The sequence below is a fragment of the Canis aureus genome, chromosome 5 (genome assembly GCF_053574225.1).
Source record: "Canis aureus isolate CA01 chromosome 5, VMU_Caureus_v.1.0, whole genome shotgun sequence".
NCBI classification, from domain to species: Eukaryota; Metazoa; Chordata; class Mammalia; order Carnivora; family Canidae; genus Canis; species Canis aureus.
In genome coordinates, this window is record NC_135615.1 from 9918640 (window position 1) to 9943296 (window position 24657).

Below are 24657 nucleotides of genomic sequence, written 5' to 3' on the forward strand. Positions count from 1 at the left end.
GTGAAGAATTCTTAGGATTGACACCGTCACCCCCAGTGCACAGCACTGTCAGAAATATGAAGTGCTGGGCATCTTTCAGCCCTGTCTGTGCCGCATGAATTGTCTGACTTTAAGCCCAGGGCTCAACCACACATACTTTCCCTGTCCTGAAGCCGTGTTCCAGAAACATACATCAGTCTCAGCTCTTGCCTTGCGAGAAGACAGCTCCTCAAGTCGAGTAATGAACAGTCCTAGAATGAGTCAGGATAGATTTGTGCACACGTTAATAAAATGTAGATTGAGGACCCTGGCCTGCATTAGCATTGAGGCTATTACTGATGATTTACTTTTACTTGGCAATACTGAAAACATAAAGACAGCTTGGTTTTGTGCCAGTTCATTCATGCTCTAAATTGTCATTGGAAGGTGTTTGTCACCATGGAAGACTGTATCAACGATCCCATCATTAATGCCCACCAGACTTTTGAGCCCAGGAGGGAGGCAGCAATGGTGGGAGGGATGGAGGCCGACTGCTCTGGGAGAGGCCCCTGCAAGGTCCTCATGTGTATCGTCCCACTCAAATGTTCAAGTACTAGGGCAAGCAAGTCATTTCCACTCTCTGGGATTCTGTTTTCTTACCTGTAAATTAAATGGCTTAGAATAATCTCCAAGGTTGCTGTCAGCTGTCATGCTCTTTGATTGTGAACATTATTTACATATAGAGGGACCCCTTGGGGGTTACCAAAGGTCACTGCGAAGCTCTGCTTCTCTCAGGCCTTCTTCCTCTTCACCTCCCAAACTCGCCAACCATCCTGTGTGATACTATGGTTCATTTTTTCTTTGTGACAGAGCAGAGCACACTGAATAATTTCAGAATTTAATTTTGCTACATAGCAGACTGTATGGAAGCTGCCTAGTGGCTCCTTTAGATACATAGCCTTGACTTCCTTCTCTCAGCTCATTTTCTCCATCTTGCCAAAATTGTCCTGAGAGTATCTGGAATCTATGAAGCATTATTTTCATGCTGCCCTAAGAACTATTGCCATCTTCTCTTCAATCATGGCCCAGATATCCTAAACCAACATTATGCCTCTGCTGAGGTGCTGGCTGTACCTTTCTGACTGAACTTTTGTTGGGAAGTGTACTGACTCACCCTCTGAGGTGAATCTATAGCTCCTGGGGCAGCATGCCATGCCTTCAAGTAAATTCGTTCTGAGAGTTACGAAAGATCTGTGGTAGAGATCTCATTCAGCTCACCCTCTCCCCTAGTTTATTCTCCATCACTTTATAGACACAGAAACTGAGGCTCAGAGAAGCTAATGGACATACCCAATGGTTGAAGAGCGGTAGAACAGGTGCCGTACCATTAGATGCACACGAACACACACACACACACACATACCCACACACTCTTCTACCTTATTTCAAAGACCCAGAAAGTCTATGATTATGATGTAAAGTGATGGCAAAAGTTTAGTCTTATCTTCAAAAATTACCCATTTTGGCTTCCTCAGAGGAAATGTTAGGCAGGAGCCTCAGGCGTATTACTTGACTCTATTGTACTCCACAGTCTGGTTATCTTCAAGTGGGAAAAAGCACTTGGCCTTTCCTATCTCAGGAGAATGTTGTGAAAATAAAGATGAAATAGTGAGTTGGATTTTTCCAGGCCTTAAGAGTCATTTCAAGGATTGTTCATTTTGTGTAAAATAGTGTTTACTCTTCTCATTTTCTACTTCTCTAAGGCCTTCAATAAATTTGGTTCATATTTTTTTATGTTCGTAGTGATTATAAAAGGTACTTTCTTAATTCTGACAATGTGGCTGTTCCTAACTTCACTGATTATTTGAAAACTGAGAGCCTTAAAAACATCCTTACATGCACGGGAAGTAGACTACCAGTTGGGTTGGGTCTACTCATGATTATTGAAAAACTGAGTTGAGGCAGAGTCAGGATTAGAATTTGTAAAGTGTTATGACCAGGATTAAGACATGGACAATATGCTAATGCAGAGTCTAGAATAAATGATTATCAATATATTTGAAACTGAAGGGAAAGAAAGAATTTGAAAGAGGTAGCATCTGAGCTGAAGAGCCACTACTTATTTGATGAGTCATTTCTAGCCTTTTGGAAGCCCATACCTTGCCTTGTATAAATCATTATTAAGTATTTTTCTAATGAATTAATACAGTGAATGGAATGAATTCTTCTACTTCACTATAAAGTTTCCCATTTTTGGAAGCCTGGGTGGCACAGTCAGTTCAGCATCTGACTCTTGGTTTCTGCTCGGGTCTTGATCTCGGGGTCATGGGATTGAGCCCCACGTCAGGCTCTGCACTTAGCACAGAGTCTGCTTGTCCTTCTCCCTCTGCTCATCCTTGTGTGCTCTCTCTTTCTCTCTCTCAAATAAATAAAACCTTTAAAAGAATAAAATAAACTTTCCCATTTTAACCAAACCAAAACTGGACAGAATATAATGGGAGAGGTATTCATGCCAGTAAGTATGTGATTATGACACACTTAATGCACTGGAGTTTATACCCTCCGCATAGACAAAACCCACTCTAGCCATACTTCAGTAGACTCTTGATTCTCACGTGGGAGACAGACTTGCCATGGCTCTATCGTCCTCATCTCCTTCTTCAGATGCCCCAGCCCACACTTGCAAGGTCAAAATCTGCATTTCAGTGTGATCCCCAAGTGATTTGGTTGCTCCTTAAAGTTTGAGAAGCACTTACTGTGCAGCGTTCAATTTTATTCTCTCCCATTGGTCTGTGATATAATGTTAGACTTTAATATCTGATATTAATCAATATGTTGCTGTAATTCTATCCTTTGCTGAGCACAGCATCCTTTACTACCTACCCCACCCCCCCTCCGAAAAAAGAAGTTATTGGGATAATTTTTTGCAAGTTAATGTGTGGGAGAAAAATGTAAGACCCTTAGCCCGTGACAAGAATTGATTTTTTTTTTTTTTTTTGCTGGTGTTTAAAACGCCAAGAGGGAGAATTCACTTCCATTTTCTTCCTTTTTATTCATAGTAGGAAGTAGTGTGAAGGAGAATTTTTTTGAGGAAAAAAGAAAAAAAAACCAATGTAATGGAGAATTAGACTTTCATGAATATGGCCATTTTCATCCTGAAAATTATTTTCATCCTTCTCAGTCTATCTAATGGATTTCAGTTGTCTCAAGAATAATTTAACCCTGCCAAATCCTGCTATTTAAAGTCATTGGAAGTTACATCGATTTTTTTCCCCTTCTCTCCAGTTTCCTAATAACCTAAGGAAAGCAAATTCAGTTAATTGGCAGCATTGGCTCTGCTCTTGACAGTTGTGCCTGCCAGCCCTCTAATCAAGACATGCTGTGTTAGAATGTGACGGTCGCCACAGCCGTGCCAGGGTGCATGCTGGGAGATGGCATCACACTTGTAGACCACTCCCTCAGCAATGAGAAGGACCTTCCTGAGCGACTCTGCCACTGCAGCCTAGTTGTCCTTCATAGAGCTAAATCCTGTCAGATTTCATCTAGAGAGGAAGGAAAGCATAGCGACCTGCGTATACTAGATGGAAAAGACCTCTTTCATTGAAAATCCATGATGCAGTGATAACCACTCATTTCTCTAAAGACATCTGTGTCCCCTTTACCAGACATTCAGTGGGGCTTTCAAATGCCCACTTGTAGAGAGGAAGTTGGAGAGGGAAAGTGTCTTGCCTTTGAATCCCTCCTATGCCACCCAGCTCTGGAGCCAGGCAGGGTGGGAAGGTCAGTACTGAGAGGCACAAGCAGGCAGCAGGGTTGGGGAGTACCCTTCTGAGGTGCTAGACATCATCCTAGTAGTCTGAGTGACCAGTGTAAGAAGGTTGGAGGAGATGGGAGAGGTTTCTTGAAGGTTAAGAAAATGGGAGATTCAAACAAGAGAGTCACAAATGAGAAAAGGGTCGACTTTCAGGTGGACTTACCTAGCTAGAGTATCAGTAGCTTGAGCCAGATACTGGAACGAAATGGTGCTACAAGAGCCCCTGCTCAGAGCCACTCCTTGTCCACCAGGAGCTAAATTGTTCTCAAAATGGCTGAAGTGGGGTAGAAGATGGACTAAGTCAGAGTCTTATGAGGAGCTAGTTCAGAATACACCTGCCCAGGCCTCTCCCAAGGATGGCACAGATGAAGTAGTTGCGAGTGGTCTTTACTAGTTGAGAACTGGGGCTCTGAGTCCTCTGCCCTGGAGATGGGGCTCCAGCGCTTCCCCTTACTAGCCGTGGGGCCTTTGCCCAGTGATCGACCCTCTCCTGTCCCCATCTCCTCACCCATAAGATTCTGAGAAATATTTTTGGCCTGCTGTTTGGCAGAGTAACTGTTCTGTAAGGAAACCACTCGGGGAATGGAAGAAATTCTTTTTGTGGTTGGAACCTAATTTTATTCAGAAGAAAATGTGAGCTCTTGTCCAGCTCAGAAAAAGAACAAGGTAGACAAAGTAACTGGTTGGAGTTGGCCATTAGCCTACCTTAAGGACATTAGAAGCATAGTATATATCCAAGCTGTTTTCATTTCATTTGAAAGACTAGCGGTTTGAGGGATCCCTGGGTGGCCCAGCGGTTGAGCGTCTGCCTTTGGCTCAGTGCGTGATCCGGGGGTCCTGGGATTGAGTCCCACATCAGGCTCCCTGCAGGAAGCCTGTTTCTCCCCCACCTTTGTCTCTGTCTCTCATGAATAAATACATAAAATCTTAAAAAAATAAGACTAGCAGTTTGAGTTATGATACATATTTAATGTTGTCATCCTACATATACCAATTTCTTCCAAACATAAATGTGTTTGAAAACTTGTGATGACAACACATGATCTGGAAATCAGAAGGCCATGCCTCTAAACCTGTCTCTTCCTTCCTCCCCCCGCCTTATCCCAACGGGAAGAATTCCTTGACCAGGAGCGCACCCCTTCCCAACGACTCCCAGGCACGCAGCGGGGCTCGATTCCACACCTCCTACGACAAAAGATACATCATCAAGACCATCACGAGTGAAGATGTGGCCGAAATGCACAACATCTTGAAGAAATACCACCAGGTAATTTTTCTCTATTTGAAACTCTTGAGAAAGTTAACATTCATGATGAATTATGACCAAGGCCAAAGATCTAGTTAGGAATAATAAGAACACATTTAACATAAAAATCTCCTCCCTGGGTTTATTAACATTTTTGTGACCAGATTGCTGATCATTAACATTTAGGAATTCTTGTACTGTGAAGATCATTAGTTATTTATTTAACACTTTTCATGTAAATACTCTTCCGCATAATAGTTTTGATGATTACCGTTCTGAATTTAAAATCACTTAGTTTAAGATTTGGCAACATTTCAGAAGTGTTTTCACCATGCCAGAAGTCAGGTGTCGACCTCTTGGGTATTTATCCATTTACACTTCCAAATCCTATCTTGTTTTCTCTGTTTCTTCCTGTCCCCGCCCCAGAGGGGTCCACCCCACTCGGAGAAAATTATTCGATTTTAGAAAGTTGGTGTTTGTTTACTTCCTGCGTCCTTTTTACCCTTCAGTGTTCTCCATTCATAATCCCCTGGGAATAAAATGAAACTCCCGTTGGGAGCAATGATCTATCTCCCTCCCTCCTTCCCTCCCTCCCTTTCTTTCTCTCTCTTTCTCAATCTCAACAATTATGACATAAGTGTGCCTGATAGAGCACATATTCCTCAGGTCCCAGCTGGAGCTGTACAAGGCTTTACGTACTGTGGTATAAGGGCATGAAGTCCATTGTCAGATACTCCTGGCTTCAGATCCCAGCCCTGTCACCTCCTAACCAGGTGACTTCTGGACTTTGAAGCCTCAGTTTCTTGGTTTATACAATGGAGGTAATAACAACACCTAACTCTGGAGTCCTGGAGGTTAAGGGGGAAGAGCTCACATCCGGTACTCAGCACAGCTCTGCCACACGCTGGCACCTCGGTAGATGGTGCTGGCGACCATCATCAGCAAGTCACACAGCAGTAACCACTGTGGCATCCTGAGAAATTGTGGTCTTTGGCATGAATATGACCATTGCTTGCAACATCACAGCAGTCATCTTCAGAACTAATATCTGAACCACACACCAACACACACACGCTTGCTTTTAGACTCCTGCTTTATTTTTTGACCTAAATAGCTCCAAATCCTCCTCACAAGTAAAGATTGGCTGTCACAGAGGATTCTCAGAATTAAGTGCCTGTGTTAACTGAAGGATTCTGAAACATTATTAAATCTCGGCCTCTCAAGGTGACTACTTTGAAGGCAGTGGTCATTTGGATTTGTGAGCTCTGAGACTTCTGTTTAAAAGTCCACTTCCCTACTTTATGGTCACATGTGATGTTCTAGCGTCTTGAATTATTTCTTGGCACTTGCTTATTCTTCCCATCTCTGCGAATGTGATCGATTGCATTTTGCTTGCAGTGAAATCTATTAAAAATCTTTGAGCTATATTCTGTTTCTGGAAACTGGGGACTGCTCCTGTTTTGTTCTTTAAAAACATTAAGTCAGCCTCTAAATTCATTGAATGTCTAAAAAATCTTTTAAGACATCTCTTCCTTTTGAAATTTGTTCTATAGCACTTATGCTGTTGCTTAATATAAAGGACATTTTAAAATACCGGGATAGTATGAGTGAGGGCACAGGCACAGGCTTCTGAATGAATTGAATTACAGTATGAGACTTTTAACTATTCACCTTTTAAAGTGTCTACTATTTCATGTTTCCCCCTCTGGAACTTAATGTCATGCTTAGACAGTCTTTTTACTCTTTCTTTAAATTATCTCAGAACATTCAAAGCAAAGTGATACCTCAGTGACTGATGAAAACATATTATTCTGATACGTGGCTATGATAACGTTCTAATAAAATGTGACACGCAATTCAAACATCAACTTCCTGATGACAACTTTGAGTTCAGAATTTCTTGGCTTTCCAGAAATCACTGTTTGAAACCTTTTCTCTGGGGTAGTCGCTGTAACCTCGCATGCAGATTTGACATGTCACCAGTATTATAGAAAATACATTGGGGATCATAATAAATATATTGATGTCCTCCTAGGGCTTTCACAGAGCTCAAGATTTCCTTTTGTTCCACTGCTGGAAAATAGTTATCTTCTTGGTATGTTCTTTCCCCAAAAAGTCTGTTCTCCAACATCTGGATTTTTCTTTCTTCTTAAAAGTAGCATCTTACACCTAAAGTGTCTTAATAAATGAGAATTGCCATGATTAATACAATTTATTTCAAGGACATTAAGTTGAAAATCAAGAGACCTACATCCTAGCTTGTGAAGAAATGGCTACTTAGATGATCTTTGAAGCTCGGTTTCCCCATCTGTGTTTCATTCATTCATTCATTTGTTCACAGATTTACTCTTGACCTAATTCCAGAAAGGATAGAAGGTGGCCTTCCACAAAGTTTGGAACATGAGGTAGAATAAATGGGAAGAGAGGCAAGGTAGAAGAGGGAAGGAGAGGATGGACACAAAATGAAACCTGGGTTGGGCTGGGATGACCAGCATGCTTGCTAGCATGAGGGCCAGGAATTTGAGTTTCCTAGAGCCAACGTGCAAAGAGAAGCCTGAGTAAGTCAGTGACACAGCTACTGTGCTTGAAGATACCAATGAATAAGTTGAGCAGGACTAGAACTGTTCTTGGTGCTAGGATCAGACAAGGGTTGCCTTAGTCTAAGGAGTACCCCATGGAGAAGACACGTGACACAGTAAACGTCATCCTTGCAAACACCTATGCAACATAGAATTTCATGGAACTTGAAAATCATCGGTGTAGGCTGCTGAAACCACATCAACACAGAATTACACTTGGTACCACGGTTGTGCAAGGGAGGATGCAGTTTGCACGGGCTCCCTGGCCCTCTGCTGGCCTGGCTGCCTCCTGAATGTTCTTCACGCCCCTCCTGACAGAGGCCACCTTCACACGGGATACTGGTGATTTGACCCAGTGGCGAGCTCAGCCTCGTAAATCCCCAAGTTAGCTGTTGCCCGTGATTGGATACAGGCCTCGTCATCTGTGATCCAGGAGAGGTCTCTCCAGGCTTTGTGGTTCTCTGTTCTATTCTGTGATGCTCCCAGGCATTTGAGGCACATGTCAGGCTTTTTTTCCTGCTCTAAGGAGATCTGGACCAATTCGAGGATTTATGCTGAGTCATAAATTTCTGTCTGTTGCTTGGGCGGCAAGTGTCAATTCTTCGATTTCGTCTTGCTTTTTGTTGTGTTTTTTTGTTTTGTTTTGTTTTTACCTTCTGTGTGCTGCTGGGCTTCTGAACTGCTGCCTGGTCTGGATGAGCAGTGAGGCGTGTTCCGATTGTCAGTGGACAGCACTGGCTCTCAGAGAGGATGCCTCCTTGGAGTAAACGAATGGACTTGCCGATAGTTGCGGTACTTCCGTGGCCCTTTGACTTTTCTTTTCCCTTCTCTTTTCTTTCATTGTTTTCTGTTTTGATTAAATATAGCCAGAGCTATAGCGATAGTCGGGAAGGTTAAAATTACCACGAGGCCAGTCTCTGGAGAAGTAGAACATTGCTAGATGTTTACATAAATTCTTCTTGGGACTACGTTTCTGACAAGCCAAACTCCCCAGCAAGGCGGTGTGGCAGGCGGTTCAGGCCTCAGACTCTGGAGCTGTCGGCTGCAGTTTTGCCTCTGACTAGCTATGACCTTGGGCAAGTGACTGAACTTCTCTACACCTATTTCTCTGTCTATAAAATTTGGTTAATAGTACCTCCTTTACTGGGTATTGTCTTAATTAGGTGAATTGATATTTACAACCTGCTCAGCTTAGTGAATGGGAAGTGCTCTTATTCAATGATTGAATAAGATAAAGACCATTCTTCTACTTTGTTTCCTTTGTTTCCTGCTTCCCTGTGCTGAAATCATCAACTCTGTCAATCCACTAGGGGGCCTGGTTTCTGGTGTCGTGTGGGATGGTTGCAAAATTATGAAAATTCAAACCATAAGGAGTTAGAATTTTTCCCAAGCCCCCATATCTTGCCTCAGTCTTTACTTGCGGCCCAAATCCTACCATAATTTCCACTCCACATCATCCCTCAGACCAAAAGAGAATTTCTATTAAGCAAAGCAAACATTTACAAGCCTCTTTTATTTTATTTGGTTTTCTCTTTGTTATATTTGGGAAAATTACCCAAAGTTTTGGTGTCAGTACCATTTTCTTCACTTTTCTGTTAGGCTAGAACAAACTTGGGTCTTGTAAATGACAATTATCAACTAATTTGCTCACCGGTGTCAGAGAGCATTCAAAAAGGAAACCTACTTGAATGTCTCTTAAAATGACTGATTTTTCCCCCCCTGCTGGCTTAAAATCATTGGGAGTTTTGGCATCATGTAGCTTCAGCTTTAACTGAAATTCAGGGTCAGTGTCAGTGGAATCTTAGAAGTTTTAAGAGAGCGAACAGGTTATTGTATGCCTCATCAAGAAATGCCTAGGAATATATCATGAAGAATATCTTTTCCATTTTTGAAATGCAGGGTTTAAATTTACTTGTTTCTCATTTCAAAATGACTGAACTGATAAACTGATAAAGTAACCCCCAAAGCCTTTTTTGTCCTTAGCATTGGGAAACAATTAGTAACTTGACCCAAATCTGGAGGTCCTGTCTAAAAATCTGAATTCATTGTTGTTGTTTTAAGATTTTATTTATTTATTCATGAGAGAGACAGGCAGATGGAGAAGCAGGCTCCCCATGGGGAGCCTGATGCAGGACTCGATCTCAGGAACCTGGTATCACAACCTGAGATGCTCAACCACTGAGCCACCCAGGTGCCTTGAATTCCTTGTTGAGTAAGCTAGCTAGTATCTTACATCTCAGGAGAGGATTTTAGAATGAATGCTTGACTTTTTTGAACCCTCCTTGGAGTCCTATCTTTTTATCCTTCCATGAGGGACAGTGGTGTGGGTATTTTCATTCGAAGAAGAAGCCACGGAAAGAAGAAAAAAATAGGCACATAAAAGCCAACAGCTGAAACAGTTGGGTGTTGCACAGAACAGGTTACACAGTGTATCAGTGCTTCTCAAACCTTGGGTGGAGACTCAACACCGGAGCACCGCGCAGAAATGCAGATTCTCACGCAGTGGGTCTCAGGTGGCCTGAGATGCTGAGTCTCTAACATGCTCCCAGGTGATGCTGATGAAGCTTCTCAGGTGGCAGGGCACTATCTACTTTCTAGAGCTGGAGAAGCACGCTGAGTCTGCTTTTGGGTTTTTGGTTCTCTATCTGGAGGAGAGGTCAATTAAAATTTGAAAAGTACATTAAAGTTTTAAGTCGGAGGAGCGCCCTGGAACTCTGCTAACTGAAGCTGAGCTCCCAGCAGAGCCTCTGCCTTCAGAAGCTGCAGATGCATTTCTTGGCATCTCTTCGCAGAAACATCAGGAAGGCTATTGCCATCTCTCAGGTCTCTAGGGAGCGCCCTGCTGAGCGCCACTTTGCAGGCAGGGAGCAGCCATTTGCTCAGAGCCCTCAGTTCCCAGAGTTTCTCCTCCCCCCGCCGCCCCCCCATTCGTGCTCAGGCTTCCGGGCCCCCAGCAGATTTCCTCCAGTTTCTGGAAATTCCATCATCCTTTTCTCTTTATATGCCTTCTGTCTCCTCTCAGTTCTGCAATAGCTAGAACGTTCTCATTCTGGTCTCCACTGCCCCCCACTCCTCATTCCCATTTCCATCCCCAGACAACCCTGCTCTTGACTTTCCAGGGCAATTCCTCAGCTCCGCCAGGCCCAGTCCTCTTTTCAGCTGTCCCATTCTGTTGTCTCACCTGCCCAGTGGGTCGCTATTTCAGTAATTCCATATTTCCTTGTAGAAGTGCCATTTTTAAAAATGTGTCAGTTCCTTCCTGATAGTTTCCTGTTATGTGCTCATCTCAGAAATTGCATCTTTTATTTTTTAAATGTTTTATATGTGACTATTCAAATTCTGTTGCTGATGGTCCTAACCTCTGCAATTTCTGGGAGCCTGAATTTGTTGTTTCTTGGGCCTGCTGACACTCAGAGTGACCTATCCAAGCAGAAGCCCACGCAGTCTGGGGTCAGGGTGTTGACTAGGGATCAAACCTATGTAGGGTAGGGGGAAGAAGCAGGACTGGGCAGAGGGGCAAGGCAGGCCCCCACGCAAGCCAACCAAGCTGCAGCCAACTGGTGGGGTGCTCTTGAGTCCTCCCTCCTCCCCCTCCCCACCCCAGGGTAACAGGGAGGCTGACCCAGAAGGAGCTGCCAACAAGGCTGCAGACCACACTCCACAGCTGGGCGGGGAGGCCTTCCCCAAAGGCAGCCACACTTGCCTTCTCATGTTTGATAGTCTTGGCGAGCTCATTGCTTAATCTCCAGAGGGCCTCTGAGCTTATTTTAGGAAAGGTGCTGTCCAGAGAGTTTTGTCTGTGCTGAAAAAGATGAACAAGGAGCGCATGTTTCTGTTGGAATTTGGCACCTCCACTCTCTGGCCCCAGCTCCTCCTCCTGTCCCGGCTCCCTGGCACACCTGCTTACACATTTGACCTCCCAGCCTCAGTCCCGGGCCACTGGGGCACAGCTCCTGACTGGAAGGCAAGGGGATGATTCTGGAACCCACCTTCTTTGATCAGCTAAGCCTCCCATCGGCCGTGGGCCTCTCAGATCTCCTTAGGGTGACATCAGAACAGCCATTCAGCATTTTCATTGTAATCAATAAATAAATGCCATCTGCACGTACGATAGAGTAGTTCTTACCTAGTGATTTCGTCTTTAATAACCATGGTGCTGGGCAGCCCGGGTGGCTCAGCGGTTTAGCGCCACCTTCGGCCGGGGGCCTGATCCTGGAGCCCCGGGATCGAGTCCCATGTCGGGCTCCCTGCATGGAGCCTGCTCCTCCCTCTGCCTGTGTCGTTGCTTCTCTCTCTCTCTCTCTCTCTCTCTCTGTGTGTGTGTGTGTGTGTCTCTCATGAATAAATGAATAAATAAATCTTAAAAAAAAAATAACCATGGCGCTTCTGGGTCTTAGTCATAGTGTAACAAACGAGGAGCACCAGTGTTTGCCTTCAGATACATTCTATATATTTTTCATTATCTCAGTACTAAGAATGTTTGTAAACACTACAGATGAGTGTTTGTTCCTTTTAAACCTGATTTTATCAATTTTAAGAAAGGCAGTAGTTTTGTATTTATATTAGCCTAAATGTAGTCATCCTTACATTCTTTTTTCACCTCAAAACTATTTGAAACCAAAATAAATTGTATTCACTGCTACTTAAAGACCATTTTCCCAAAACATGAATTCAAGTAAAGTATGGATTTATTTATTTGCTTGGTCATTCTAAAACAAAGCACTCCTTAATTTCAGACTATCTTTCTTTCTTTCTTTCTTATTTTCTTTTCTTTCATGTTGTCACAGCGATCGATAAACATAACCAGAGGCACAATAAGGATTACAGATTATTTAACCTTTCAGAAACATTAAATGAAACAAGACTTTACATTGAAGTATTAATTTGATGCTATATTAAATTGTCACTTCAAGCCTCTAAATGAGTGAAACATGATAATAACAGCAATTTCCAAAAGCCAGAGCCCAGGTTCACACTCTCATGCAGAGATATAAATATTTATCTGTTGCAGTACATCACTTAGAATCCTCTCTGCTGAACCCTTCAGTCAGCTATGACTCTTTTAATGGCATTTCATTTTGCATGAGAAGAGCAACAAACCCGGGATTCATAATACTTGTTATTCTTGTTGAGCGCCCAAGAGCAAAGGAAACAGATCTTATGGCTGTTTCATCATATATGTTTTAAAAATTCTGATTTCACCACGTTCATTTAGCCTTGTATTACAGTTCTAACAAACCCGTGGCTATATAGGAAAAAGTTCTAAGGAAGACTTATGAAGAGATAAAATTTGGTTTTATTGATTGTGCCATGGAATCATTTACAAGTACATTTTTTTAAAAGAAGACAGAAGAAAGTAAAAACTGTGAGTGTTAGAAACACAGGTGTCAGACACATTGCCAACAGATATAAGTTTCTGGGAGTACTCTTGAAAAAAAGAGAAGCCACTCTGTGATAAATAACAGGTGCCTTGAGGTATCCGGCCATGAAAATACAAAAGTGAAAAATACTTAATAAAAACGATATTTTATTTTTTTTAAAGATTTATTTACTTATTTATGATAGACATAGAGAGGGAGAGAGAGAAAGAGGCGGAGAAACAGGCTCCATTCAGAGAGCCCGACGTGGGACTCAATCCCGGGTCTCCAGGTGGTCTCACACCCTGGGCCAAAGACAGGCGCTAAACCTCTGAGCCACCCAGGGATCCCCAATAAAAACAATATTTTAAAATGCAAATGTAGGTAATGAAGTGGGTTTAACACTGACCCCAAGAATAACTGTGATTGTTTTAGCTCCATATAGTAAGCATAATAAAAATTGATGATAATCAAGTTCACTCTTTTAAAATTGGGAAGTAAATATTCAGTTCCTATTCAGATGAAAGCTCGCTGTCCTCTTGGAACTGCAAGCATTTGAAAGTCACCAGTACAGGTGCCAGACCAAGCTTCACATTAGATGTGAGAGAGACTTTGGCTGCAGGTCACCTAGAGAGCCAGCATGATGCCACAGATAGGAATGTCTCAGGAAAATGCCATATTCGAGAATTCACTGAAAGGCACACTCTTTCGGATTGTATACATGCAGCCCATGCTCTTGTAAAAGAATCATCTGTTTGTCTGATGTGTGCTCTTAATATCTGAGCCACACATGGAAGATCAGCATTGCCAAGTGTTTGGTTCGTTCGTGGCCTTATCTCCCTTAGGACCTCAGAGTGGCAGAGGACAGAAGTAGCGGACTCATCTGACTTCTAGAAAGGAGTCTACAGACTACACTAGGCACTGCACCTGCTAGCCTGTAGACTGAGATACTAATACAGCGGATGGGGCACACCCGTGTATCTATATGGCCTTTGCCAGTAGGGAAGGCCTGCCTTGTAGCCACATCAAAACAGTGGTTGAAAGTGGAGGAAATATTTATACCTTTCTTAAGGAATCATCCTCAGGATTAAATTATTTCTCCATTCTCGTAATCTGGGAATTAAGGACATAGAAGGGAAGAAGCAGAGATTCCTTAGATTATCCTGTGATTGAATCAACAATGTTAAAAAAAGAATTTAATAGCTGCTGAGGATGTTTTTCAATATTCAAAAAAGGAAGATACTCCAGCCAAATAATTGGTTATTGAAGAAAGGCATGATACTATAGTGCCCGCAACACATCCCTTTCTTCTTATTTTTGAAGCATTTGTGTTCAAGTTGTTTTGTAAATTTGTCAATGATGTTTAAGTTCTTGAAGGGAAAGTGCTCAGAGTTCTGAGAACCTAAAAGCAATGTGAGAGAGAAATAGAATTTTTTTCGTGTTTCTTTTATATTTCAAGAATATAAGCAGATATTTTATAAGCAGATACATACATACTACTACATACATACACTTACAAAATTATTCATTTTTGGAAAGTCTTTGTTCTGGGGACGTTCACTGAAATTGAGAGTTCCCATCATGCACTTAAAAAAAAATCCATATCTCAGAGAGCATTTTAGAGACACATCAGGTGCTCTAGGAAGTTTCCACCCTTCACCCCAGGGTCTTGGCTTTATATGGGCAGTCAGTGCCCCCAGTCCTGTTTCCATGGTCCTCACATTCTTCACAAAACCCTGATGCACTCATTACTCTCATTATCCCTTTTCTCCAAATGCAGAGGCACAAAGAGATTGAATAATTCATCGAAGGCTACACAGCTAGTGAACATGGAGCTGGACCAGAAGGGCTCCTAGCAGCATGATGTGGCCAAGTTGTGCAAAGGGCCCAGCTAAAGCTCTGGCCATGAATTTACAGTCTCTGTGGATGTGGAATTACCCCCAATGGTCTGTGCATGTGGTTTGCAGATGTGACCACTGGCATTAGAATTTGTGTGTAGCATTTCCTGGGTCATCTGGTGAAAACCCTAAGAGGGTGAACGTCCAGGCCTCTGGGCCAGCTCCCACCTTCAGTGACACACCATGCTAGAGCAGCAGTCCCCCAGCCCTGGTGTTCACAGAGCCAGTGGAATGTCCCTCTCCTATTATGAAATTGTGTCATTTTTTCCCAGTGCCCCTGCCCAGCAATTCAGTTAATGGGTGGGATTTTCTCTTCTGACACATAAATGCTTTCTAAACCTTTGGCACCAACTGTTGCTTATCAGTACTGGAATCTTAATACGACAGGCTTTAATCTGGGCTGTGGTCTTGCACATGTTTCTTTACTCGGCTCAAGTCTATTAAATCTGTATTTTTCAAGGTGTTCATCTAAGAGTCTCATAAGATACACAATGCCTTTGAGAACAAGCAAGTGTAGAAATGTGGAGATGCAGATTAAATTGATCTAATTTGTATACACAGTAGTTTATTTAGTCTTAAAGATAGAGGAATTGTAGAATGTAATCTGCGTGGGTGTTTTTCGGGGCGGGAGGCGGGAGGAGCTTGTCGATGATTTCCGGTACAGCATTCAGAAAGTTTCTGTATTGTATTCATTACATGAATCATAGTATCTACTCTGTCCCATGGCACTCTGTGGCTTTGTACAGAGATTTTGATCAAAAAGACTTACTCTTCTGCCAGCACTTGTAAAAGATAGGCCAAGATGGGAATCACCTGAGCACAAAGAGGGGTTGAGCAGCCAAACTGAAACTGGTGTGTGCCCCCCTGTCTGTCCCTGACAGGGGACAGACATGCCCTGTGGGCCTCCAAAATACTACGCACAGCCTGCCTCAGAGTGGACGCCCATCCAAGTTCGTGAGTGAATTTGGAGGACAAAGCAGATGAGTGTAACGCTGATTTCTTAGGAGAGTTTTGAATGAAAATAATTGTCACTATTACCACTGTCCTCAGCAGAGGGAAGAAGAATGTAGTGTAGCACACAGGCTTCGTGTGAAGTATTCAGACAGACTAATCCTCACAACAACTTGCCTTCATGGTAGGAATTATGGCACTTATTTTCCAAAACATGAAACTAAAATGAAGAGTGATCTAATAACTTGCCCAAGATCCCACAGCTGGTGAATGGAGGCACTGAGATGCATGTGCGTTCTTTCCAGCTCACAAACCTGCCTTCTTGCTACCGTGCTTACATGGGGTAGACTCCCATAGTCACCATGTTTGTAAGGCTCACCCAAACTGTCTTTCTTCAGAGGTGAGGGACAACTTTTTTTTATTTCCTTAGATCAGATGAGAGAAGTTTTCTTTTCAACCAATACCACTTTACTGTCTATCTTGTATTAGCAAATCTCAAGTTAGTTTACTATTTTTTGAAAGAGAAATAGAAAATGTTCCACTGACCTGACTTCACATGAAGAACAAATTGAGGTGAAACTCTGCTCAGAAAAATATGTCAAATTAGGGGCACCTGAGTGGCTCAGTGGTTGAGCATCTGCCTTAGGCTCAGGTTGTGATCCCGGGGTCCTGGGATTGAGTCCCACATCAGGCTCCTTTCAGGGAGCCTAATTCTCCCTCTGTCTATGTCTCTGCCTCTCTTTCTGTGTCTCTCATGAATAAATAAATATTTTAAAAAATCAAATTAAAATGTGTAGCTCAGTTATGCTCAGTATGATTAAAAAGAGCAAGAGCATCTTTAAAACCTGCGGCGCAGCGGTTCGGCGCCTGCCTTTGGCCCAGGGCACGATCCTGGAGACCAGGGATCGAATCCCACGTCGGGCTCCCGGTGCATGGAGCCTGCTTCTCCCTCTGCCTATGTCTCTGCCTCTCTCTCTCTCTGTGTGACTATCATAAATAAATAAAAATTAAAAAAAAATCTTTAAAACCTGCCAATACTCTGGGTGACAAAAATCAAACTCATGTACTAATGCTGTTCATCTTTAATGACAAAAACTAAAGGCTTTTTTTGACTCTGAGGATGGTTAAATATTATCTGAGTTGATTATTGACAGTGCTTACCACTAAAAAAGTTTCAAAGGACTTTAATTTTTATTTTTATAAAATGTTCATTGTAAAATGGAAAAACTCAAGCAGCATATTTTTTTAAATGGGGGATGGAGAAAGCAAAGTGACCCCAAATTCCACCATTACCACTTGGTGACCATTCTTTTAGGCTTCTCCCTGTAATATGCACAATGTGTACGATTTTAACAATTTTTACAATTTTTGGAATCATGCTACTCATGCTATTCATTATTCTAGAGGTTTCATACACCTGGCAAGGACATAAAAGAGCTCTTTTGAAATATTCTCTCCCCTTTCATTTTAAAGAAAGGAAAACCTGACTTTCCTTTGGAGAGTGCCATTGGACCCGTTTTATAAAGATCAGCTTTCAAGAAGGTGTGTCTCCCTCTTGTGGGCCTCTAGAGGATGGCCATCAGTACTTTGAGACTCATGTTGTGTTTTTGCAACTATAATCAGAAATGGTGTCAAAGCTGGAACTTGTCCAGTGGCCTTGATGAAATCTAACATGGGGCCACAGTACCTCCATCCATCTGTGAAGCAGGAGCAAACGCTTTGGGGTAGTGTGGTACCTTCCTTTCACGCTGCTGCTCTGGCGGGCAGCTTAGCTCAACACCTTAGTGTGGTGGGTGAGAAACAAAAATGAGGACTGGACACAACTGTTCCAGCTTCTAACACTCAGCTCTCTCCATAGTTTCCTCTTTAATCACAGCTTCGATGCTATACTTTCCTAACACTGTTTTTTTTTTTTTTTTTAATTTTTTTATTTATTTATTTATGATAGTCACAGAGAGAGAGAGAGAGAGAGAGAGAGGCAGAGACACAGGCAGAGGGAGAAGCAGGCTCCATGCACCGGGAGCCCGATGTGGGATTCGATCCCGGGTCTCCAGGATCGCGCCCTGGGCCAAAGGCAGGCGCCAAACCGCTGCGCCACCCAGGGATCCCCTTCCTAACACTGTTAAAAGAGTGATCTTCGGTGGCCAAGTGACTGTCCCTCAACCTCAGAGTCATCACCTGGGCTTCTGGGGAGGAGGGGGGAGGCCCTCGGTAGAGTGTGCTTTCACTTTAGAGGAGTTAGCAGATGGACCAGTCACTTGCCCTCTCGTCTAACTTTATTATATCCAAGTTTTGACTTTACAGATTAGTTTGGAATGTTAGGAAAAAACATCTCTTTTGGAGATAAAGTTGAATTTTCTTATCTATGTATATACATGGTGAACACAGATCCTATATCAGGCCATACAAACATGGCCATTTTCTCTAACCAGAACCTTAGTGGTTGGAGGCTTTGACTTTGTCTAAACACCATAGGCAGAAGAGTTATAGTTTACATCTGAATGAGCACCTTTTGATTGCATAATGTGTTCCTTTCTCTCTCCTGTGCAGTACATAGTAGAATGTCACGGGATCACGCTTCTTCCCCAGTTCTTGGGCATGTACCGGCTTAATGTTGATGGAGTTGAAATATACGTGATTGTTACAAGAAATGTGTTCAGCCACCGTTTATCTGTATATAGGAAATACGACTTAAAGGTGAGATTTTTGGTTAATTTTTATTAAGTAATTAAGCAAAGGTTGTAATTGATCATGCTAAACACTTAGGTGCTCAGAGCTTAAAGCCACCAGGCAACTGAACCAGCAGTGCTCGGCTCCGAGTTAAGCAAGGATCACTGACTGGCTTTACCAGAATACTTGTATACATGTTAGGAGGTACCGTGTCTGATTTTCAGCGAGCTGTTTATTGAGCATCAGCCGGGTACCAGGCATTGGTTTTTTTTTTTGTTTGTTTTTGTTTTTGTTTTTTGTTTTTTGGGGTTTTTTTGCTAGGAATAGTGTGACGAACAAAACAGACCAAACCTGCGCTTAAGGAGCTAACATTGTGGCAGGTACAGATAGACAGGAAGTAAAAGTAGCTAGTAGTTCCTAGTATATATTAAGAAGTGGTAAGTGCTATGGAGAGAAGTAAAGATACGGGAGAATGGGGAAGGGACACAGCTTACAGAGGGTGTCAGGGAAGGTTTCACTGGGAGGATGACATTGCTATTTCAAAGACTTTGAGTGGGAGACACACAACGGGAGTTCTGAGGGGACGGAGGTGAGCTGACTCTTTGGATCACTGACTCTGGGAGAGAACGTCCAAGGTAGGAGCTGGCACTCTGGGACCTGCCTACATGGCAAATCCAACTTGGCCATTTTTGTAAATAAAGTTTGATTGGCATACTGCCATGACCAGTGTTTCTGTATCACGTGTGGTTGCTCTTTGTACTAGAATGGCAGAGTCAAGTAGTACCACAGAGACTGTTTTGAACCACAAAACCTAAAACGTTTACCATCTGACCCGTTCAGAAAAAGTTTGCCACCCTTTGGTCTTTGCTAGGAGATCTCAAATTTTTTGATCTCAGACTCCTTCACTCTTAAAAGAGGACCCCCAGTACAGCCACTGTGGAAAGCAGTAGGGGAATTCCTCAAAAAATTAAAAATAGAACTGTCATATGATCCGGTAATTCCACCACTTGGTATTTACCCAAAGAATGCAAAGACGCTAATTTGAAAAGACATATGCACACCTATGTTTATTGAAGCATGTTTATATTAGCCAAATTAGGGAAGCAACCCAAGTATCCTTTGATAGATGAATGGATAAAGAAGTAGTGGTGTACGTATACAATGAACTATTTGCCATTACAAAGAATGAAATCTTGCCATTTATGACAACGTGGGTGGATTTAGAGGGTATGATGCTAGGTGAAGTAAGTCAGTCAGAGAAAGACAAATATCCTATGATTTCACCCATGTGGAATTTAAAAAACAAAACAAACGAACAAATGTAAAAAGAGACAAACCAGATACTTAACTATAGAGAACAAACTGATGGTTATTGGGAGGGGAGGGGGGAAAGAGGGGAAGGGGATAAGGAGTGCACTTGTCATGATGAACACTGAGTAATGTGTAGAATTTTCAAATCATTATATTGTACACCTGAAACTAATATGACATTGTGTGCTGATTATATTGAAATTAAAATTTTTTAAAAAGAGGACTCCCAAAAGCTTTTGCTTATATAGGTTGTATCTACTGCTGTTTACAATGTTAGAAATTAAAGTAAGAAATTTTTAAATGCTTACTTTATGTACAATAAAAAAACATTACATGTTAGCATATTTTTATGACAAATAGCTATATCTTACAAATCAAAAAATTTAGTGAGACAGGTGGCCTTTTTTTGTTCTTTGCATTTTTGCAAATCTCCCTAACATCTGACTTACTTTGAGACAGTTGGAATGTTCTCTCTGGTTGTGCTGTCCGTTGCAGTGTTACTTGATTAAAGAGTATAAAAAAGTCAGACTTTACATGTATAGTTGGAAATTGGGAGGGCGGTGTTTTAATAACTTTTTCAGGAATTTGTGGATCTTCTTATTTGATATGCCAAAACCTGACAAAAGGTAGTTTCTCAAAGCTTAGTTACAATGTGGAATCTGATATCACATCAGTGAATATGTAAGTGATCTCTGAGGCCATCTGTCCTGGTTTTACCACTTGTTAGCTGTGTGTGGGTTGCTGAACTTTTCTTGTGCCTCCATTTCTGCATCTGTAAAACAGGGATGATTATACTTACCTTCGCTGGGTTGTTACGAGGATTCAATTACATACACACACACACACACACACACACACACTTACATATACATGTATCGTGTCCCACATAATGTGTGGCATATGCGAACTGGTCAATTAATTTTGGTCATGACTCATCCATTCTACTAGTAAGTGCCTTAAAAAGCAAATTTTTGGTCCTTTTTATTTTTTATTCCCCTAAGATAGTGCCTCATTCAAGCAAGCATCTAGTAAACATCAAGATTGATGTAAATTATACTTATAGCCTGGATATTATAGTTTTAATTTGCCTCGGACTTCACTAATTTCATCTCACTATTTTAGCTTGCAGAATAAATAAATAAATAAATAAATAAATAAATAAATAAATGCTCTTCTTGCCAGTACTTTCGATTGTGATGGAACCTGGACATCTGGCATCATTTCATGGCTCAAACTCTTGGCCTTGACTTACTAACTTTATTTTCTACTCCTGTTTGAGCTTTTATTTTGAATTAAATTTGGATGAGGTGTTCCCCCCCACCCCCACCCCCCCATCCCCGGGCTAATGATCTGCATTTACATAGAGATGAAGCGTTTCTGAGAATCAGAAGCAGGGTAAATTATGTTGCAGGAGGGAAAATACACACACACACACACACACACACTTAGAAACTTGGCTAAAACTACAAAGAGGAATGAGTAGTTTCCACCTCTGACCAGTAACTTAGTGCTCAGATATTGCAAATATCAGTCGTTTTTGATGTTGTTGTTGTTTTAATTTGGGAACATTCTTTGTTAGAAATCAGTGTGTAAGGGAAGATATTTGTGGTCTGTATTCAAGAATCTCTAAAAACAAGGAAAACAGACCATTTCAAGGGGCAGCTGCGAGTTTGTGCAGAGGGTGTGTGCTGTGACTGTGGAACAGGGCCACACGATTTCCATCATGAACAGTTCACATTGTCCATCACCATTTCGTGGGTCAGCTTTGTGCTCCTCTGATGCATCCCCAAGAAGCTTTGAGCATTTCCCTTGCACTGACAGCAGGGTCTCTGACATCCAGGAGACCCAGGAATGCCGAGCACCAGGGGGATGGAGGATTGGCCCCCGGGTGGGGTCTGGGCCAGGGGGATGACTCCAGCCTGGGCTCTCTTCCCCAGAGCCAGGAATCTCCTCTGTCTGAGTCCCTCATTTGTGAACCACGTTCTAATCAGTGCCTGAGCTGCCTGGATAAAAGATGGTCACAGAGAAGAAATGTTGATTTCTTTAAGAATGGCTGATCTAGAAGCTACTTAAGTTTTTCCCATGTTGCAGATAAATTCCCTTAACAGTTGGCTAATGCAAGTGTTCTAGGGCAGTGCATGCCTATATAAGAGGTGGGGGGCAAGCGTGTCACTCTGCCGACCTGGTCTTGCCTGGGTGGCCAGCACTACAGCGGAAGGGAGAGCAGTGAATTGGTGGTGATCCTTCTCCAACCATTTATGTAGGGAATGCCTGGCGTTGCTGTGTGAGATCCTGCAGTGGTCAGAGGAGCACAAAGAAAAATTGTTCTTGTCAGCCTGACATAGCTAGAAATTCACTGGCCATTTGTTTCCCAACTTTTCTTTTGCATTAACATCTTCGACAAAGGAACATTTCTCTTCTTGAGCTCTACCCACCCTCACCCCACCCCCAGTGGCGTCTGGGTGGCCTTGGGTCCTCTTGGACAACCCTAGAGCTCCAAGGCATGGCTTTGAAAACCAGTGCAGTAGAGTAGGATTGCTGAGATCAAGAATGGCGTTTTCTTCCACATTATAGGTCTATGCTTGGCCTAGGGCCTGGCACAAAGAGGGTGCAAGGAAACGTGTATGTCTGAAGGGATTCCCAGAGTGCAGGGGACAGGAAGTACCAAAGGGTCTTACTCATAGTAGTAGGTGAGGAAAAATGTTCACCAGTAACTCTGACACAGGGGAGAAAGGCAGGCAGAGGTCCAGGACAGACCCCCATCTGGAAGATCATGCAGGGAAACAGGCATTGAATGCTCCAGTGGCCATGGCAGCCACTCAGGGGCCCATTTCATCTTTGAAGATTCCGTCTTCTAGACCAACCATATCTGGCAATCGAGGCAAGAAGCAGAGCACGGTTTTGATCTGGTGTCAGTAAGTTATCATTCAAGGGGCGCCTGGGCAGCTCAGTCAGTTAAGTGTCAGACTTGATATCGGCTCAAGTCATGATCCCAGGGTCATGAGATGGAACCCCTGCATCAGGCTCTGCACTGGGCATGAAGTCTGCTTAAGATTCTCTCTCCCTCTCCTGCCCTTTGCCACCCCTTCATGTGCTTATTCTCTTTAAAAATAATAATTTTTAAAATGTTATTGTTCAAGGGTTCATCAGGTTTTCTGATTTCCAACTGGAGGGCAAGAACCAGGGAGAGAATCCAGTTCAGTTGCCGAGCTAGGGAAAGGATTGGAGACGAGCCAACAGGGATGTCTGCAGAGGAAGGAGCGCCCACTGGGCAGGGTTGTGATCAGGGAAGGGACCGAGCTCACTCCAAAGCAAAGTTGGCGCTCATTCATTTCTGCGCTCTGCCCTGGAACATTTGCATACCTTAAACATGTGAAGCCCGAGGCCTCCCATGTGCATGTTTTAATGACATCTTTGTGTTTCAGGGCTCTACGGTGGCTCGAGAAGCCAGCGACAAGGAAAAGGTAAGTACCCTGACTTACCTTTACCCTGTCCTTCCCGCCGCAGTCCACCCCTTATATCCACTCTTCCTCTCCTGCCTCCCACTGTGATTCTTCCCTCTGCCTGAGAGCAGCCCATCACTGACCAGAGGAGCCTCCTGCCTCAGCTTCTCTTCCTCAGATTAGCTGCCCCATTCTGTTGGGTAATGGAATAGTTCTGTTTATTAGTTTTAAGTGTGGTTGAAAGAAATGTTTCTCATGCAACATAGTCTTGAAAGCACAGCTGTCTGGGCGGTTACTTAGGATCCAGACAGACAGGTACAGGTTAGCAGCCAGGGTCCTAACCCCACTTTACCCCTAACTGGCAGCTGGGAGCCCCAGTCCTTTCCATGCCTCTCTGAGCCCTGGTTTGTCTCCGGTAAAATGAGCGTGTTGAGTTTCAGCTTCACCTATAAAAGGTTGGCTCAGATGAGCTTCAAACTCCTTTCCAGCTCTACGATGTGGTTAGAGAGCTTTTTACTTAAAGAATTAGGGATGAGGAGATTATTTTTTCCTGAGTCACTACACAACAGGTAATATTTGAACCACATTTGGTTTATTATGCAAGATTATAGGCAGATGCAACTTAAGTCAGTTTGATTAAGAGTTTGGGAAGTAGCTTTCTGTATGTAAACCTAAGCTGACCAAAATCGACATTTACTTATATGAAAGTACCTCGATACTCTATGTTACGCCCCTCGTCTGTCACCTTGGGAAGCTTTTTGACTGAACCGTTGAAAGCTGGGCTCAAGATTTTTGTTTTTGTTTTGCTTTTAAATTTTGTTTTTAGAATGTTCTCATTCTGTCTTGATTTGAACTTTATATTTTGGAAATCTACTTTTCTTTATTCATTCAGAAGTATTTGTGGATTTTTTCATGGTTGGAGGATGATTATAGGGAGATTTAGGAAGGAGAAGCCACACAGAACCCAGAGATTGAATGTGGGAGGTGGACAGTGCCAGGGAGTGTGTGTGGAGGGTGGGCCGGGTTCAGAATAACTCCATGTGTCTGGTTTGGACCATTAAGATGATGTTGGTTCTACTCACTGGAAGAGGGAGCAGAGTAGGAGGAGGGGTTTGCAGTGTCAGTGTGGTACTAGAACAGAGATGTCAGTAGGCGTGAGAGGCTGCAGGGATAAAGGGCTTGGAAACGTCACAGGAAGGATGATCAGCAAAGACAAGGAAGTAGATGAGGCCACCCAGGATGAGTGTATGGAATAGAAGAATGTCTAGAACCAGCCCAGAAAAGCATCATTTAAGGAGTGGGGAAAGGAGAGAGTCTGGCAAAGGATCAGCCAAAGAGACAGGACACAAGCAGATGAGCGGAAAGTTTGGGTCATTTGTGCAGACACTTAGGGAGCATCTCTTGTGAGCAAGCACTTCTCCAAGCGTTGT

At 42.8% G+C, this 24657-nt stretch overlaps 1 protein-coding gene across 1 annotated transcript in view; it reads left to right on the top strand.

The window, feature by feature from the left end:
* PIP4K2A (phosphatidylinositol-5-phosphate 4-kinase type 2 alpha) overlaps nucleotides 1-24657 on the top strand; it is a 178405-nt gene that overhangs the window by 123661 nt on the left and 30087 nt on the right. The window contains exons 4-6 of the mRNA XM_077896832.1: nucleotides 4887-5039; nucleotides 18354-18500; nucleotides 23210-23248. Of these exons, the coding sequence (XP_077752958.1) occupies nucleotides 4887-5039; nucleotides 18354-18500; nucleotides 23210-23248 (339 nt within the window). The remainder of the gene's footprint in view (nucleotides 1-4886; nucleotides 5040-18353; nucleotides 18501-23209; nucleotides 23249-24657) is intronic.